This window comes from Periophthalmus magnuspinnatus, chromosome 3 (assembly GCF_009829125.3).
Source record: "Periophthalmus magnuspinnatus isolate fPerMag1 chromosome 3, fPerMag1.2.pri, whole genome shotgun sequence".
Classification (NCBI taxonomy): domain Eukaryota; kingdom Metazoa; phylum Chordata; class Actinopteri; order Gobiiformes; family Gobiidae; genus Periophthalmus; species Periophthalmus magnuspinnatus.
The window spans coordinates 34,453,472-34,470,667 of record NC_047128.1 but is presented as its reverse complement, the minus strand read 5'-3'; the positions used below and the strand labels follow the sequence as shown (position 1 = coordinate 34,470,667).

General features: G+C 41.5%; 3 protein-coding genes across 3 annotated transcripts; 1 reads left to right on the top strand and 2 right to left on the bottom strand.

Annotated features, from left to right (window-relative positions):
• Positions 1–2,916: 2,916 nt before the first annotated feature.
• Positions 2,917–8,043, top strand: cilp (cartilage intermediate layer protein, nucleotide pyrophosphohydrolase). Its single transcript, XM_055230608.1, has 9 exons — positions 2,917–3,019; positions 3,548–3,690; positions 3,797–3,841; positions 3,939–4,208; positions 4,371–4,559; positions 4,630–4,938; positions 5,038–5,146; positions 5,255–5,403; positions 5,491–8,043. Exons 2-9 carry the CDS (start codon positions 3,627–3,629, stop codon positions 7,842–7,844), a joined length of 3,489 nt encoding a protein of 1,162 aa, XP_055086583.1. The 5' UTR covers positions 2,917–3,019; positions 3,548–3,626; the 3' UTR covers positions 7,845–8,043.
• Positions 8,044–8,107: 64 nt separating this feature from the next.
• Positions 8,108–11,761, bottom strand: eif3jb (eukaryotic translation initiation factor 3, subunit Jb). Its single transcript, XM_033986070.2, has 8 exons — positions 11,676–11,761; positions 11,438–11,526; positions 10,165–10,222; positions 9,991–10,091; positions 9,821–9,917; positions 9,506–9,682; positions 9,359–9,432; positions 8,108–9,238 (listed from the first exon to the last, which is right to left on the bottom strand). Exons 1-8 carry the CDS (start codon positions 11,686–11,688, stop codon positions 9,119–9,121), a joined length of 729 nt encoding a protein of 242 aa, XP_033841961.1. The 5' UTR covers positions 11,689–11,761; the 3' UTR covers positions 8,108–9,118.
• An 810-nt stretch (positions 11,762–12,571) lies between these two features.
• strc1 (stereocilin 1) lies at positions 12,572–16,567 on the bottom strand. Its single transcript, XM_055230006.1, has 16 exons — positions 16,451–16,567; positions 16,221–16,361; positions 15,920–15,981; positions 15,713–15,848; positions 15,537–15,625; positions 15,281–15,416; positions 15,011–15,207; positions 14,854–14,944; positions 14,483–14,648; positions 14,192–14,367; positions 13,961–14,116; positions 13,736–13,878; positions 13,492–13,640; positions 13,296–13,393; positions 13,061–13,211; positions 12,572–12,654 (listed from the first exon to the last, which is right to left on the bottom strand). The coding sequence occupies exons 1-16, from the start codon at positions 16,511–16,513 to the stop codon at positions 12,572–12,574; spliced, it is 2,037 nt and encodes a 678-aa protein (XP_055085981.1). The 5' UTR covers positions 16,514–16,567.
• Positions 16,568–17,196: the final 629 nt, after the last annotated feature.

Sequence of the window (17,196 nt, the reverse complement as noted above, 5' to 3'; positions counted from 1 at the left end):
CCAGTGATCAATGAGGGAACGCCATCATTTTACATTTAAAGTCCCAATTTGTAAAAAAAACTAAACAAAAAAACCCTACATTTTCGCTAAAACAGCAGCTTTGAACTAGCTGGACACTGGATAGAATCAGTTATCATCATCATTAGTGTATTTTTATGTAATATTTTGCAGCAGATGTTCAAACATTTTCTTTGGAACCAGTGTAAAGCTTCTATATTCTCCAAATCACTAAAACTTGATCTCTGTGTATTCTCTTGGCCCTGGCTCATTGTATCCTGAGCGTGTGCAGTGATTTAGTGCACGCTGAGCCGAGCCTGACGGTGTCACGCTGTTGATTAAACCGCACTTTGTTTGCTTCAGAGCTCACATCATTTAATTTATAGCACGTGTCAAAAGTCCTGGGGAGCGAGTGAGACGGGGCGTAGTGACAGTGGAAGGGGGAGAACATGCACACCTCTGGGTAGAGATGAAATATTTATACAGCCACATAAAATCGGATATGGAAACAAATTAAATCAGCTGCCTGTTTTTTTATAGAACACATGTGTTTTTATACATAATGCAAAGATGAGGTTTATAGCAGCTCATAAATTGTTCACCTTATCTTTAAATTTCAAATAGATGAAATTTATAAGACAATATTATATTATATTGAATGCAATATAAATGAAAAAGTATAGATTTTGCCACTGCAGGACTGTCACTGTTTACCTCCGGGCCTGGAGCAGGTCTCCTGGGAACAACTACAGTATTTTTTATTTTTTATTATGATGTCATAAAAACACAGTTTGGGGCAAGAAAAGCAGCCGGACGCTCTGGACGCTTCAGGAAGTGACAGAAATATGTGCACAGTATCAGTGTACTTTTATATTTAGAGACAATACTACAAATGCTCTTCATAGTACTCTGTGTAACACTCGTGAAAATATAAAGTGTATAAAGCATCGTGTTTATAAAGCATCATGTGTATAAAGAATCATGTTTATAAGGAATCGTGTTTATAAAGTATCGTCTTTATAAAGTATTGTGTTTATAAAGTATTGTGTTTTTAAAGTATTGTGTTTATAAAGTATCGTGTTTATAAAGTATCGTGTTTATAAAGTATCGTGTTTATAAAGTATCGTGTTTATAAAGTATCGTCTTTATAAAGTATCGTGTTTATAAAGTATCGTGTTTATAAAGTATCGTGTTTATAAAGTATCGTGTTTATAAAGTATCGTGTTTATAAAGTATCGTGTTTATAAAGTATCGTGTTTATAAAGTATCGTGTTTATGAAGTATCGTGTTTATGAAGTATCGTGTTTATAAAGAATCGTGTTTATAAAGTATCGTGTTTATAAAGTATCGTGTTTATAAAGTATCGTGTTTATAAAGTATCGTGTTTATAAAGTATCGTGTTTATAAAGTATCGTGTTTATAAAGTATCGTGTTTATAAAGTATCGTGTTTATAAAGTATCGTGTTTATAAAGTATCGTGTTTATAAAGTATCGTGTTTATAAAGTATCGTGTTTATAAAGTATCGTGTTTATGAAGTATCGTGTTTATAAAGTATCGTGTTTATAAAGTATCGTGTTTATAAAGTATCATGTTTATAAAGTATCATGTTTATAAAGTATCGTGTTTATAAAGTATCGTGTTTATAAAGTATCGTGTTTATAAAGTATCGTGTTTATAAAGTATCGTGTTTATAAAGTATCGTGTTTATGAAGTATCGTGTTTATAAAGAATCGTGTTTATAAAGTATCGTGTTTATAAAGTATCATGTTTATAAAGTATCGTGTTTATAAAGTATCATGTTTATAAAGTATCGTGTTTATAAAGTATCGTGTTTATAAAGCATCGTGTTTATAAAGCATCGTGTTTATAAAGTATCGTGTTTATAAAGTATCGTGTTTAAAAGGATTGTGTTTATAAAGTATCAGTTTATTGTTATTGTTTTTAATCGTGTTTTTTAACGTTGTACAGCACTTTGGGCAGCCTGGGTTGTTAGAAGGTGCTATAGAAATAAAGATTGATTGATTGATTGAGTATTGTGTTTATAAAGTATCAGTTTATACAGTATCGTCTTTATAAAGTATCGTGTTTATAAAGTATCGTGCGTCCATCGCTCTCAAACTGATCGTGTGTTTTTCCCGTTTAATTGCTGTTTTCTTGTTTGCTTTGAGGATAATATTTCTACAGATGTAAACATGTTTTCAATGATAAAATGATGTAATAGATCATAAACAGGCCGTACATTACTGCATTTTAAAATAGTGAAATTATTTCAAACAAGGTCAATGGGAACATTCAGACACGAGACTAAGCTGTATTCAGACGCAGATTTAGACAAATACACAATAAGAATAACATTACGGAGCAGTTCAGTAGCTCCGTGAGGGTCAAGATGTAGAAAATATCAGAAGTGACTTTAGTTAATCCTGTTTTGCGGCGCTGATAAATAAAGAGACTGAAGTGTGTGGACGGCTGACCCACAGCTGCGTCCTGAGAGGGAGGAGTACGACCCACTCTGCGACCAGTTATATTCAAATGTATTTATGGAAATGTAAAGTAATGGTTTAATATATGAAATCTAACAATGTCCTCGGATTGAATAGAGCCACATTGATATGATAAGTGTCCTATAGGTCCCCCGTGCAGCCGAGCTCATGATCAGGACAAATGCCAGTTCCACTCAATCAGCATCGATTGTGGGCACGAGGCCGCCAATTTATTAAGGCCTGTGTTTGTAACGGAGACCCCTGACTGCCCCTCTTTTCATACCACACCATCTAATAACCATTAGGTGTACAATAAGAGTGATAAATTTAGCCGATAATAGTGCAATCAAAGGACAATGTGGCACAGAGCCGGGAAGGAGAGCGAGGGGAGGGGGCTGAGAGGGGTATAAAAGACACGGGAGGAAAACCAGAAACAAGACAAGAGGAGGAGGAGAGGCATGTGAGGACTTCAGGGAGGTTAAAGGAGTTTCCAAAAAGTTATTTGGAGGTAGAAGAGAGAAAAATTCACAACTGGACGGTAAGAAAACACACGTCCAGCATTTCAGTGCACACATTAGAACTACAGTTTATAAGATGTTATTTACATGTAGTGATGAGGTTTCACTTTAAACAAATGTGTCTCAGAACAAGGTCTCTACGCTGATTGTCACTCAAACTGCTGCCACTGTCTCAGTTGTTTTTCTACCTGCATGTTTAACCCAGCAGTGGTAAAATGTGTAAAGTCAGAGCCTACATGAGAGCTGCATGTGGGGGTGGACTGGACTTCTTGTCAGAGCTTGTAGAAATGTGCAGTGTTCCCCAGATACACGCTGATGGCTAACACAGATGTGTAATATGAGTGGGAGCTCCGTCTGTCAATGCTTTCCCTTTTTGACCTGAACACAGAAATCAAGGTTTTTACACACAGCTCAGGAATCAAAGGCTGTTTTTTTCTGCATTTAAATGTGAAAAAAAACTGTCTTCATTCGACTGTCAGATGATGTAAACGATTTGCCTGTTTATAAGCTTGTAAAAACAAAAACGAGTGTTTTGCAAACTGTTTTAGACTCACCTTTCAAAGACGGAGGCATCATCTCCTGTGGAGTTACCGGAGGTCAAAGTTCAAGTAGCGGTGGAGTGTCATAATGGCAGTGAGACCTCTCCTGCTCGTCCTGGGACTCACTGCAGCTGCTGTTATTGAGGCTCAGGGTAAGTGGCTCTTATGGCCAGGAAATGTTATCTTCATTAAATAAGTATGTCAGCAGCTTCTGTTCAGGACAATTTTCTAAATTTAATTTGTTGAGTTGAATTTCAGGACCGTGGAGAACAGAGTTCAACCCATCATTATTCCATGTTAATGGTATGTACTTATTTATATATAATATATGAAATATATTTATGCAAAGTCCAGTTACTATTTTGAATTGTTATACAATAAAACGTGTCTTCTATACCAGACAACTATGAGTGGACTTCCTGGTTCAATGTGGATCATCCGGGGGGTCGTGGAGACTATGAGCAGCTGGAGGCCATTCGTTTCTATTATAAAACCCGAGTGTGCTCTGTCCCACGAGCGCTGGAGGCCCGGACCACTGACTGGATCCCAGCCAGAGAGACTGGAGAGAAGATCCACGCGGACCCCACTGTGGGATTCTGGTGCCTCAATGAAGAGCAGGGGCCAGAACGCAACTGCTCCAACTACGCTGTGCGCTTCCTCTGTCCAAAAGGTGGGATCATTATTCTCACGGAACAAAACTCAGACGCTGTAGGGTTTCAGTCATCACTGCACTTTAGATGGATTTACTAGTTACACATTTGTGCATTTATATGAAGATCATGAAGTGACACTAAACATGAACTTAAATAATGATGATTTGTCCTGTTTGCAGGTTTTTCCACAGACAGTGTGGATGTGGAGGGGACCTGGGGCCCCTGGTCAGACTGGAGTGAATGCCCTGCGCTCTGTGGGCAGGTTGGGATGCAGCTCCGATACAGAAAGTGCCAGAGCAGCTCTGTGCCCTGCATCGGGTCTAAAGTGGAAGGCAAAGAGTGTAAAGGACCTGAATGTCCCAGGAAAGGTGAGCTGGACCATGGAACGTCTTCAACTGAAGTTCCGTGCATAAAATCTAACTGTATCTCCTCCTTCAGCAGAGTGCAGGCTAAAGTGTGTGATGGGCAGAGTGAACGCCGACTGTGACGCCTGTATGTGTGAGGACCACATGGTGCTGGGGTCAGTGCGCGGGGCAGGGGGTCTGGCAGCAGAGGGCGCTGTGATCCTGCGCTCTGGTAAACTTCTGACTGTAAGTGATCACAATGGACACTTCAGAGTCCCAGGTCTCTGTCCAGATTCCAACACCACAGTGACAGTGAGACTCCAGGGACACATCCCCCAAAGTGTGGTGGTCCCAGAGAGCAGCACCCGCACCTCAGTGCTCAGTGTGCAGCTGCGCCGGACAGGTCAGATACAGAATATTTCATAAAGACTATAGTCTACAGCAACAGAAGAACATCTCTGAGTACACGGGTGATAAAGGCATCGAATGTTTTCTTTTTTAGAGAAACTTCATGTATCGAGTAATCCTGAAAGTAAAATCAGAAGAGAAGGACAAACAGCCGCGTTCTGCTGCAAAGTGACAGGGACCCCTCCTCCAGACACATACCAGTGGTGAGATCTCGACACAAATATGAGTCACTGACAGATAAACATATAAACCACTCAATCAATTCACCTTTACTACAGTATAACAACGATATTTTAATGTGTGATGAACAGGTTTCACAACGACAGCCTTCTGGAGAAGCAGTCAGAAAATACACTGGTACTGAAGAATCTTCAGCCTGAGCAGGCGGGCGAGTACTACTGCAGAGCAAGTGGAGCGTCAGGAGCCATCAAGACCAAAGCAGCCACACTCAGAGTCATTGGTATCAGATTATTTTTCATAAAGAATATTTCTATTTTAATATTTATTTTACCGTTTTATTAAAATGTATTTCCTTATGTTTTCCCAGGGAACAAAGACCAATCATGTAATCCCACGCCTGAGCCAAACCTCATCCGACTTCCCTTTGACTGCTTCCAAAACAGCACCAACTCCTTCTACTACGACGTTGGCAGGTGCCCTCCCAGAACATGCGTGGGGCGGCTGGACAGTGGCATCAGGTGCAAAGACAAAGTGTCTTATTGCTGCGGAGTGTCCAAGATGGAGGAGAAGCAGCTGCAGTGTCAGGGCTATGAGCTCCCGACTAAGGTGGTGACTGAATGTGGCTGTCAGAAATGTGTGGAGACCAAAGCAGTCGTGTACGGCAGGGCGGTCGCTGCGGACAACGGTGAGCCAATGAGATTTGGACATATTTTTATGAATGGAGTTCGAATCAGCCGCACGGGTTACAAAGGCACCTTCTCAGTCCAAGTTCCTCCAGACACAGAGAGGTTAGTTTTAACGTTTGTGGACAACATGCAGAAATTCATCAACACGACCAAAGTCCTTCCGTTCAACTCTAAAGGAGGAGCCATTTACCACGAAATCAAACTGATAAGAAAGAAAGCTCCCGTGACTATTAGCTCAACAGAAACAAACACACTTGAGCTGGGAGAAGTGGAAGGACAAGAAGCCATGGTACAACTCCAAATTCCTCCTCATTCTTTTTACACTGAGAGCGGAGAGGTCTACACGGGCGACGTCAACGCTAGTGTTACATTCCTTGACCCGAGAGACGTGTCCACAGCTGCAGCGGTTCAAAGCGATCTAAACTTTGTCGGTGAAGAAGGCGACACTCTTCCTCTGAGAACGTACGGGATGTTTTCGGTGGATTTTCGTAGCGGGGACAACAACGAGCCCCTAAACGCAGGTGAGGTAAAAGTGTTTTTGGATTCCTCGCAGGTGACCATGTCTGAACATCTGGAGAACATGATGCTGTGGTCACTGAATCCTGAAACTGGACTGTGGGAGGAAGAGGGCAGCTTGAAGATGGAGAAAACGAAGAGGGGAAAACGTGAGGAGAGGACGTTTTTGATTGGAAACATGGAGATCAGAGAGAGGAGACTGTTTAACCTGGACGTCCCAGAGAATCGAAGGTGTTACGTCAAAGTCCGGGCTTTCCGTAGCGAGCGCTTTATGCCCAGCGAGCAGGTCGAAGGCGTCGTGGTCAGTCTTATAAACATGGAGCCGACAGCTGGTTTCTCCACCAACCCGAGGGCATGGGGAAGGTTCGATAGCGTCATCACGGGTCCGAATGGCGCTTGTCTTCCCGCCTTTTGCGACGAACAGAAGGCAGACGCTTACACTGGCTTTGTTTTGGCCAATCTTGGTGGAGAGGAACTGGAAGCTGTCCCATCCAGCCCTAAACTGAACCCCAACCTCATAGGCGTACCGCAGCCCTTTTTGGGTAAACTCAACTATAGGCGCACGGACCACGACGACAAAAGATTGAAGAAGACGGCGTTTAGCATCAACGTGGCAAAACCAAGTCCGAACGCGGCGGAGGAGGGAAATGGGCCTATCTATGCTTTCGAGGGGTTAAAAGAGTGTGAGGAGGCACCTTTTAGCGCCGCTCACTTCCGTTTTTCGAGGGTAGAAGGGGACAGATACGATTACAACACCGTTCCGTTCAACGAAGACGATCCGATGAGCTGGACCGAGGACTATCTGAGCTGGTGGCCAAAGCCGATGGAGTACAGAGCGTGCTACATCAAAGTGAAACTGAACAGTCCACATGAGCTAAATGTAAGGTCAAGAAACATGGGCGGGACTCACCCAAAGACAGTAGGACAGTTGTACGGCCTTCGGGATACTCGTAGCATAAGAGATATGGACCACGCCACCGTTTCGGCCGTGTGCGTGGAGTTCAAGTGCAGTGGGATGTTGTACGACCAAGAACGTGTAGACAGGACCCTGGTGAAAATCATCCCGCAAGGAAGCTGTAAAAGAGAACAAGTCAACACAATGCTTCAGGAGTATTTAGTCAACCATCTGCCTTTAGCGGTCAATAACGACACCAATGAGTTCACTATGCTGGCGCCGCTGGACCCTCTTGGACACAACTACGGCATCTACACGGTGACAGACCAGGACCCCCGCACGGCCAAAGAGATCGCCCTGGGACGCTGCTTCGACGGCACCTCGGATGGTACTTCTCGCGTGATGAAAAGTAATGAGGGTGTGGCTTTAACGTTCACGTGTGGAGATAAGGAGGTGGGTCGCCAAAGCGTTTTCCAGACAGTTCAAAACGCTCAAGCTCAGGCAGGGGGCAGTGTGGTGAGGGGAGAGAGCAGAGGGGGGAGGAGAAGGCAGAGGGGCTCCAGTGCACCACGAAACAGTCGCAGACGCAGCACCAGAGATCCTACAGCGAGGCGCAAGAGCTAAACAGTGAATATACTGTTAAAATGTACTGCTATTGTAATGGATGCAAAGTATTTTTATAACAACTCACAATTAACTAAAAGCTTTGATTGTTTCTATTGTTGATCATCATGTATTTTTGCAGATTTGTAAACTTTTAACTGTACTGTGGTAAATGTGTACTTGAAATTGTAAATAGCGTATTTATTAGACGTGCTGTGAACACCTCTAACCATTGAAAAAAAATCACAATATTGATTTGTTACTAATGAGGAACTCACAACTGCTCCTTTTGATCAGTGATTTATTAAATTAGATGCTTATAAAACACTGCAGATGCTTTATTTTCCACATTGTATTCATCCTATTGTCTGTTTAAACATTGACACTTTGTCCATTGCTAGAAAAAAGGAAAATGCCCCTTTTCAACTGTAGCCCAAATGAAACCATGTAGGTGTGAAGCTCATAAGTCCTCACATTTCTTCTTACTTGATACAAGCCTACCAAAGCAATTAGAAGACCAGTTTTAGCAAGTTAAATCTACTTGCCTGATCTTTTTTGCATTAGTACAAATCAAATTAGTAAATGTTTATTATGCACAAATAAGACCTATAAGCACTGCATTTTTTCCAGAGGTGTAACAAGAGGATGGCTGTGAGGTGCTGAAGTTTTTAAAATTATACTTTGTCTTAAGTCCCTTTCCAAACATATGTCATCCATTTTAAAGTATTGGAAGTTCATTTTGCCTGTAGTGCAACCTGCCCAGAGATGTCCAACGCACAGGTCAGCTCTTCATTAGGCAAAAGTTATAGATACTATATACTTTACCTCCGCCGTATGGTCAGACTATTCAGACCTATAAAATATATAGGACATTCTGGTATAGGATTTGCATAGAACCTTTGTTTCTATGTCTCTACACTAACAACTGCAATACTGGATCTGTCATTTTATCATCAGGAGCAACAATTAACATAAAGAGCTCCGCGAAATATCGAACGACAGCAGTTTTCAAAATGCTTTCTTCTCTGAAGCTGGGTCATCCAATAGAAACTACATGATTATACGATGTTAGAGCCAAGGCTGAATGAGAACAGAGAAAAGGCAATTCAATATGTATGAACGTAAAATAGTGAAAACTGGCTGCTCCCTGGTTCAGTCCCTCTGGTCTCTGAAGCAAACTTAAGGGGAGCAACACATAGTTCAGATTTTTTCCAGGATGGCACTGGACAGCATGAGAAGGTACAGCTGCGTTTCCGAGGGTTGAGCGGGAGAAGGAAGCGGCGGAAGAGCCAGTGTCACATGAAGTCGTCATAGTCTTCCTCAAAACCTCCATAATCGAGGTCATCTTTCATCTTTGCTTTGAAGCCTCCACCACCTGCAACTACACCCTTCTTCTTCTTCTTTCCTTTGTTTTGCTTTAAACACAATAAAGAATAAAGATATTGGAAAGTGCATGTAAGCTCATCTGAACTTGATAACTGGCTCCCCCTACTGAGCATGAGGAAAAATATTTTCAGAAAGGAACTGAAACTTACCTTTTCTTGTTTCTGTTTCTCACTAAGTAGAACTGACAGGGAATTACTGATTTTCTTCAAATCTTCTACTTCCACTGCAAAAGCCAAACGGAGATTGAGAATATCGACTTTTAACATAACCAAGTTACAGTTACATGAAATACTCACATGAAATACAGAGTTCCCGGAACAATGACTCCAAGAAACTTGAATAATGTACTGATTTTTCAAACTGGGTTATTTTATCTTTCAACAGTTTTTCAAACTCTGTAAAGTCTTCTCTGGAAGATGGACACATGGCATCGATGCCACTGACACTGTTACTAGTAGTGGTAGGACTAACACCTGCAAAACATCAGGCCAAAAATGACATTCTTGTACTTCTTGTAGACTATACAAACAATAATCAATGTAAATTATCCATCTATGCACATACGCACACAAATAGAACAGCTGAAACCTTGTTAATGACTCACAACTTACCAAAAGCATCTTTCGCGAGCTCCAAGTCTGACTCTTCCTGTAGCTTCTTCACTCTCAACTTCTCTGCTATCAATTCCTCAGGAGTAAGCTCTGCTTCCTAAAGAAAATATAGAATGTTTTTTTCTGAGGTTCAAAATTTAATTAATACAAATATAAAAACACTCAATTACATTTTGACGCATGTCTTCTTGTTCTTGTTGCTTTTTCCTTAACCTGTTTTCTTTCTCTTTGATTTTCTCGCTCAGCTTCTTTTTTTCTGAAACCTTTGATTCTATAAAAGAAAAGGTTAAAAGAGTCAACATATTTTATATAATCACTATATTTAAACAGGTAACATTTCTCACCAGTTTTCTTAGCCTCTACTTTTTTCTCTTCTTCTTCATCTTCATCATCCCAATTGTCCTGCAAAATATAAATAGTGCACAATAGTGTATTGGTGAAAATGTAAACGTGTTTATAGACTTAAACGAAGCCTGAACCAAGAACAACTGTACAGGCAACATGTGCTCAAATTTAATCAGTCATTTTTTAAAGACTTGTTTTTCAGGGACTCTTGTATGTAATTTAGCATCAGCACACAGTAAGAGGAATCATTAAACATGACAATCAGATCACCACAACATGGACAACATTTGGTGTCATACTGTTTCTTTTCATGTTGTTCAAAGGCTAAAATTTGTGCTTTAATTTGTTGGGGTAAACTGGTATTAGAGTAACAAAGCTGCTATGAGATACTTTACACAGTTATTAAGCGTTATATAGTTGTAAAGTGTTCCATTTAAAAACACAGGCGTCTTTAGACACAGTGCCATATGTCACAGAACGTGAACAATCGAAGGGGCCTCTCCCAGCACTTTCCCTGAGTGAATATTTTCAGTCTCTGGATAAATCCAGAGACAACAGCCAGGTAAACATGGATAATAATAGAGAATGGAGGAATGATACAACACTGTCAACGCTCTCAAGTGGAATATCCCAGGCCTAGCTCATCTGAGTCATCAGCTCATATGATTTCATCTTTGTGTGGCTAAAGTTGGTAGCAACTTAAGCTAACGCTTCTCATGTTACTCAAGCCAAGAGGATTCAAGGTAAACGTTTAATCCTTAGTTATTTTACAATATTAAGAAGATGAAACTTAAGACAAATAGAGAGTAGTACAAACATAGGCGATCTCACCATCTGCTGACAAATAACAAACCTCAGAATATCAAAACTTACAGAGCAACGTGCCGCGCCTGCCATTCTCACCTGTTAGCTGTTTGCTAGCTCACACAGACATAAAGATGTGGTACTTTTAGTCGGCTTATTAAAATACTTTGCTGCCTGTGTCAGAGTAAAGTCAGAGCCCGAGAGAGGGGGTGACACAGGTCGACTTTGAGCCGTTAAACGTTACAGTTAGCTCGGCTAACGGGAACCTGCTGCACGATGTGCCACATGAATTAGCCGCGTGCTAACGACGAGCTAACGAGGAGCTAACGTGGAGCTAACACACACTGTCACACAGGAACCCCCGTGGCATTATGATTAAAGCCCCATCTGCGGGTTTCTCACGGCCGATCACACAGCAGAAGAGCACCACAACAACATCAACTCATCAAAGTCCAAGTTTTAATTCACCTTAACGTCTTCATCTTCGTCTTCGCCTTCCCATTTGTCCAGCGCGGGCGCCTTTTTAATCGGCTCCTCCGGCTCGAAGCTGTCAGCGTCTGAAAAACCGACAACATTAAATTTGTTAGACCAATCCACATCTAACGAAGGACGCGACAATACTGCGCTCTCGAGTTCGTCTAACAAGCAGAGCACTTATGGACAGGATAGCTTTAGGACTGCTATCCTTCCTAAGTTAGTTTCTCACCCCAGTCCGCCATGTTGCTGTGTAGTGTTTGACAGGCTCGCGCTGAAGTCAGCTCCGCGCGCCCTCCTCCTCACGTCAACGTCACACGTCATACGTCACACGCGCTCTCCTCACGTCGTCCTCGTTTTCCCTAAAACTGCCTAAATCTGAGGTCAATCATGCAAATAAATGCCCTTATCTTTCACTCAAAGCATTGATTTCGAAAAAGTACACATAATTAAAAAATAAAGTACATTTAAATACAAACAGGCTATTAGAAGTGAAGGGTACTAGGCCATTAATACTGCTAATCCTACTAATACTACTAATACAACTAATCCTACCAATACTACTAATACTACTAATACTACTAATACTACTAATACTACCAATACTACTAATACTACTAATACTACTAATACTACTACTAGCCTTCCTCTAGTAAAAATGATCATCATGTAACATTCTATGGCCTATTACAACAGTCACAGTTGTTTTACATTACATTCTTGTTTTGTTTTTTATGTCATTGACATAATAAATTGACACAGACTGAAGAGAGTGTGCTACTTTTATTGAGTCTGATCATTGTCAAACCAGAATGTCTGCACAACAATACAAAAAAGCACTACAACACTGGTCATTCTTAACAAAATAGGCCTCGACTACTTTCTCTAATCCCAGTTTTGTCAAGATAGTCAGTGCTGTAAAGGTATTTAAATACATAAATATATAAATACTGTTTCTACATTTTTATAATTAATTCTTTGGTTTATTCAGTGCTGGAAAAATAAATGAAATAGATTACAGAGTAATCCTGAAGTGCTGTGTTTACAAATATAGATACGATATTGCACAAATGAAGCACGTGAGGAGGGTTTGTAGTGAAGTGAGTGGAGTCATGTCCAAAGATAAGGTCATGATGAAACCACCAGCAACATCAGCAGCCCCAGGAACAGACACACAGGACAGTGGCTCAGTGCCAGCCCCAACGACCTCCCTGTGGGGACAGGCAATGTGGCAAAAAAGGAAAAGAAATATATGATTTTTCCTCATATTGATCATTTACACATTTTGCCTAGATTAACATTTACATTTTTTCTTTTTAAAAACAAATAAAAAGGCTTTCAATATTTATTTCATGAACGTAAAATTCAGCCAACTGACTGCCAGATCTCTTCACATGCTAGGATGGGCTACAGATCTCTTAAATGAAAGAGCAAAAATTATTATAATAATCAAGAAATAATAACCACTGATTTTAGTGATTTAGTCTATTTCTCAATACTTTGTAACTTTTACATCTGTACAGTTTCATCTCAAGTTATTTCCCTCATTTGATCCACAGTTTATAAACTATAAGTTGTGTACTTCTTGTATTTATATTTGCAGCAGTAGCCTCGTACCTCTGAAGTCCACGGGTCGGTCCTCCCAGGGCGTCAGGACCATGGCCAGAGCTTGTTTCTGCATAAAGGACAGAGCATCGATCACCGTGGAGGGCACGGCCTCGGCCTGCTCATGGGAGAACACGCTGATCTGCTGATGACTGAACACAACCTGGATTCAATGAGACAAAAACATAAATGTAAATTCAATGTTTTTATGTGGCTATGTGTATTTTGTGCACGTTTTAAAACTTACAGAAAATTTTGCAGGTGGAATGACTGAGATAGCCAGAGGTGTGATTCCTTCGATTTGAGCTCTTACCAGTGATGACATATCTATGTCTGGAAGTCCAGCTATAAAACAACAAAAACATTTAAAGTAAGTCCAGTGAGTGAACAGATCCATCCAAATGTCTGCAGTTCATTCACCTTTGACAGAACAGTAAACTGACCTGCTATTATTCCAATCTCAATGAAAACATTGGTTCCCCAGTATGGAGTGGCTCCAAAGGCCAGGGCATGGTTCAACAGCCCAACCATGGCCCTCAGCTGGTCCTCTGCACATTTCAGCTTCAGCTGACCAAGGTAGTGCACCGCCTTACTGCAGCCACCAGGGGGAGACACAGTACAAGCTCAGTGCCCAGGGTCAGAACAGAAATGATGATCATGATGCTGCTCAAGTGACATTTTATTTACCTGAACTCAACCGCGTTCAAATAAATCATCTGAGAAGCTTTGGCCCCACACAGGATGTGACCCATGGCCACCAGAGTGCTGGAGTCCAGCTGACTCACACTCTGCCTGGTTGAGTTTAACACAGCCGCAAACAGAATTTCTTGCTGCAATTAAAAAGTTTGTATTTAACATGATTAGAATAGTTCATCCACAGTTTATACTCTGATAACTCTCTGACACACTGACCTGTTTGCTGCTCCACAGGTCGACAGTCCCAAGAGCAGAGATGGTGTTACGTTCAGAAAGTTGGAGGCTGCTCAGCTCCTCTCCTGTCATTTCTGTCACTATTCTCCCGAGCTGAGAGATGAGCGACTGGGAGAAGGAGGAAACTGGACCATATATCTATGAGGAAAAGATCAAGAAAAAAATATAGCATTTCCAATTTTATGGTGGGTCTGAGAATGAAGACTGACTTACTTTTTTCACTTTCTGTAACAACTGTAAGCGGTGGTAAGAGGGCAAGAAAGGGTCCTGACCCATTAACTCTAAACAGTTGAGAAACGCAGACGTGGACATACTGGTCAAACTCGCAGATGTCCAGACCGAGGGAGTGGTTGAATGGAGAATCTCACAGGTGGGAACGATCTGAGGAGCTGGAAAGTAAATGTGACTTATGTTAAATATAATTTGTATATTACATTTTCTATATATTAACAATTATTTGAGTAGGGCTGCAGCAATAATCCTATAAACTACAGGACTGCATACTTGAAACAACTTTGAGGAAGCCCAGAAAGAATTGCAGGACAAACTGCTGTTTATCAAAGTTGCTCCTCCTCTCACTGGCGTCCAGACAGTGTCCTCCGACGAGCCCACCCTCCCACCGCCGCTGTGCCATGAACAGCCTCTCTATACGGGCCACGGTCATCAGCTCCTAGGGGCGCAGACAACATTACATGGGCTTTGATACACACAGGGCAATAACGGAAAAGCAGGGGAATCCATCGTGACGCTCCGTTATGTGACACTGGGAGATTAATTTACCAGCTTCTTTGGCCTGATCTTTCCTTGAATCATGTATCAGTCTTTACTTCTTACATGAAACACACAGGAAATCTGGTGTAAATGTTCTGACTCACTTGTGGGATCTCCTGAAGTTTATTGGTGGGTAGAAAGAAGAGAAACCTGCCCACTTGACTAAGTGTGGCCTTCGTCCACGTCTTGACAGGTCTATGAGACAGGACAGTGTTTAAAAACTGAATCTCCTCACACAGATGTGTAAATGTGAAATCGTACCCAAAAGTGGCTGTTTCTTGTAAGATACGCGCTACTATGTCCATTTTAGTGGTGCTATAACAGAGAGTCTGTAAAAAATCCATCTTTTCCATGAAGAAGGTTCTGTCGAGCTGAATGAAAATCTCATCTGTCACAAACGTGGCCATAATCCCCAGAGAGCGAAACTCCTCCTCCGTGTACACCCCTGTGTACATGCTCTGCACAACAACAACATGTGTTACACTATCACATATTTGAATTATGATAAACAGAACTTGTGCAATAACGGACCAGTCTTTGAACAATTTTATCCACCAGAAGCTCTTGTTTCTTTCTGGACAGTAGAAGAAAATGTTGAGGTTCTGCGATGATGAGCGCTCTGAGAGGATCCATGAGGTCCTCACTGAACTTCTTAATGGTGCTCACTCTGCAAAGACCATGGACTATTAAAAAGTAATCTGCTTTATAGAGTACAGTACACACTGAAGTACAACAGAGACATACAGTGAGCTTCATAATACTGAAGTGTGATACGACACAAACTTACGGCATGGCGAGAGCCAGTTCAGCTCCAAAATCTGCCAGAACTTCTGGAAAGAAGTTGTACTGATACACCTCATCAACAACACATTTTTTCTATTCAGAAAAGCAAAATGGAATTTGAGATGACCATATAATATACCAAACTGACAAAATCTAAATACTAATATGAGTATTTGATACCAGTGAGGTGTGAAGAAGACTGGGCTGCTGTTTGAGGAAGAGCAGGATCCTTCTCACTGATGAAGGAGAACGATTTGCTCTGAGTTGCTCCAGTAAAACTTTACAGGTCACTCCTTGTCCTGCCGTCCCCAGACTCCTGATGACAAAAGGACAATAATAATAAAGTTACATGACAGAGGTCTGTCCGTACAAACAGATTAAACTTACAGGAAATCTTCTTTGATTAAACTCGGCTTCATTTCCCGCACTGTGTTGAAAATGGCCTGGGCCTGGATGGAAAAAGCACATTTGTTGTAATGTGATATGAAAACAGTGTCATTGCCGGTTTGCCTATTTAACAAAGTACCAGAGAAGCTTTTGCTTCTCAAGTTAAATATTTAAAAGCTAATTGAGATCATACACCTTTTCACGGGGCCAAAAGCATCTTTAATTAGAAAATAGATTTAATCAGATTAAAACAAAGAGCGTGAGAGGACACTTAAGCGTAAGGTACAGTGAAACTCTCTACCTGCTGAGTGTTCCACGGCTTTGTCACTGATGTGGTGAGGTTAATGACCAGAGGACGAGTCCTGTACAGGACACTGACCAGAGGAGTGCAAAAGAGCAGAGGCTCCACCTCATCCAACCAGCCTGGGACATCTACAAAGCCCTGACCACAGCAAAGCCAACATGAGTCTGGGCCAACATTATTCCACAAATGATTTATTTAAACTATTTACAAACAAGTGCCTGACTTACCCAGAGCTTTGTGGCGATGGCGTTACACTGAGCTGGACGGAGGCTGGGCGTCTGCAGAGCCATAGAGGGCAGTGATGACAGGAGCCTTTCAGACGTCAGTGTCAACAACAATTCACTTTTAACTCCCACAACAAGAGACCCAAGCTGCTGCAGCGTCCCCAGAGAACTCAACTGAGCAAACAAATGATGTCTGTCATTGGATATGTACTAATCCAAAATAAATACAGTCATATTAATAATTAAGTACTTACTTTCATAACTGAAGACAGCTTGTCTACAATTATAGAGGCCTGTGAGCAAAACAGAAATCAATCTGAGTGGAATTTCATGCACCTGACAGTGAGTTTTATGAAGAGTTTAATAATCAACAGTATGGGCTGTATGTCTCATGTGGGACAATAGTGTCTCCATATCCATAGTCCGTATCGTTAACACTTGTTGTGGAAGTATAAGTACTGCTTTATGGTCTAAGGTAACGGTCGAAGCAGCAGCTGGGAGGCTGCCTCTAAACCCAGTTCGGGTCTTTGGTTCATGAGCTCAGTTTCCTGCAGACAGCCGTCTGTCAGCTCTGCCAGCTGCAGCCAATCGACCGTGTACAAAACAAACAAGCGCTTATGTAGTGAAAGTAATAACATGGTGCAATGGTCTGTGGTGTTACACAGTAGTAGTACTGCAGTATTTTGTACCTGGGCTGGGCTGAATGTGACTGATGTGATGATGGGCAGTGCACTGAGGAGTTGTGATGG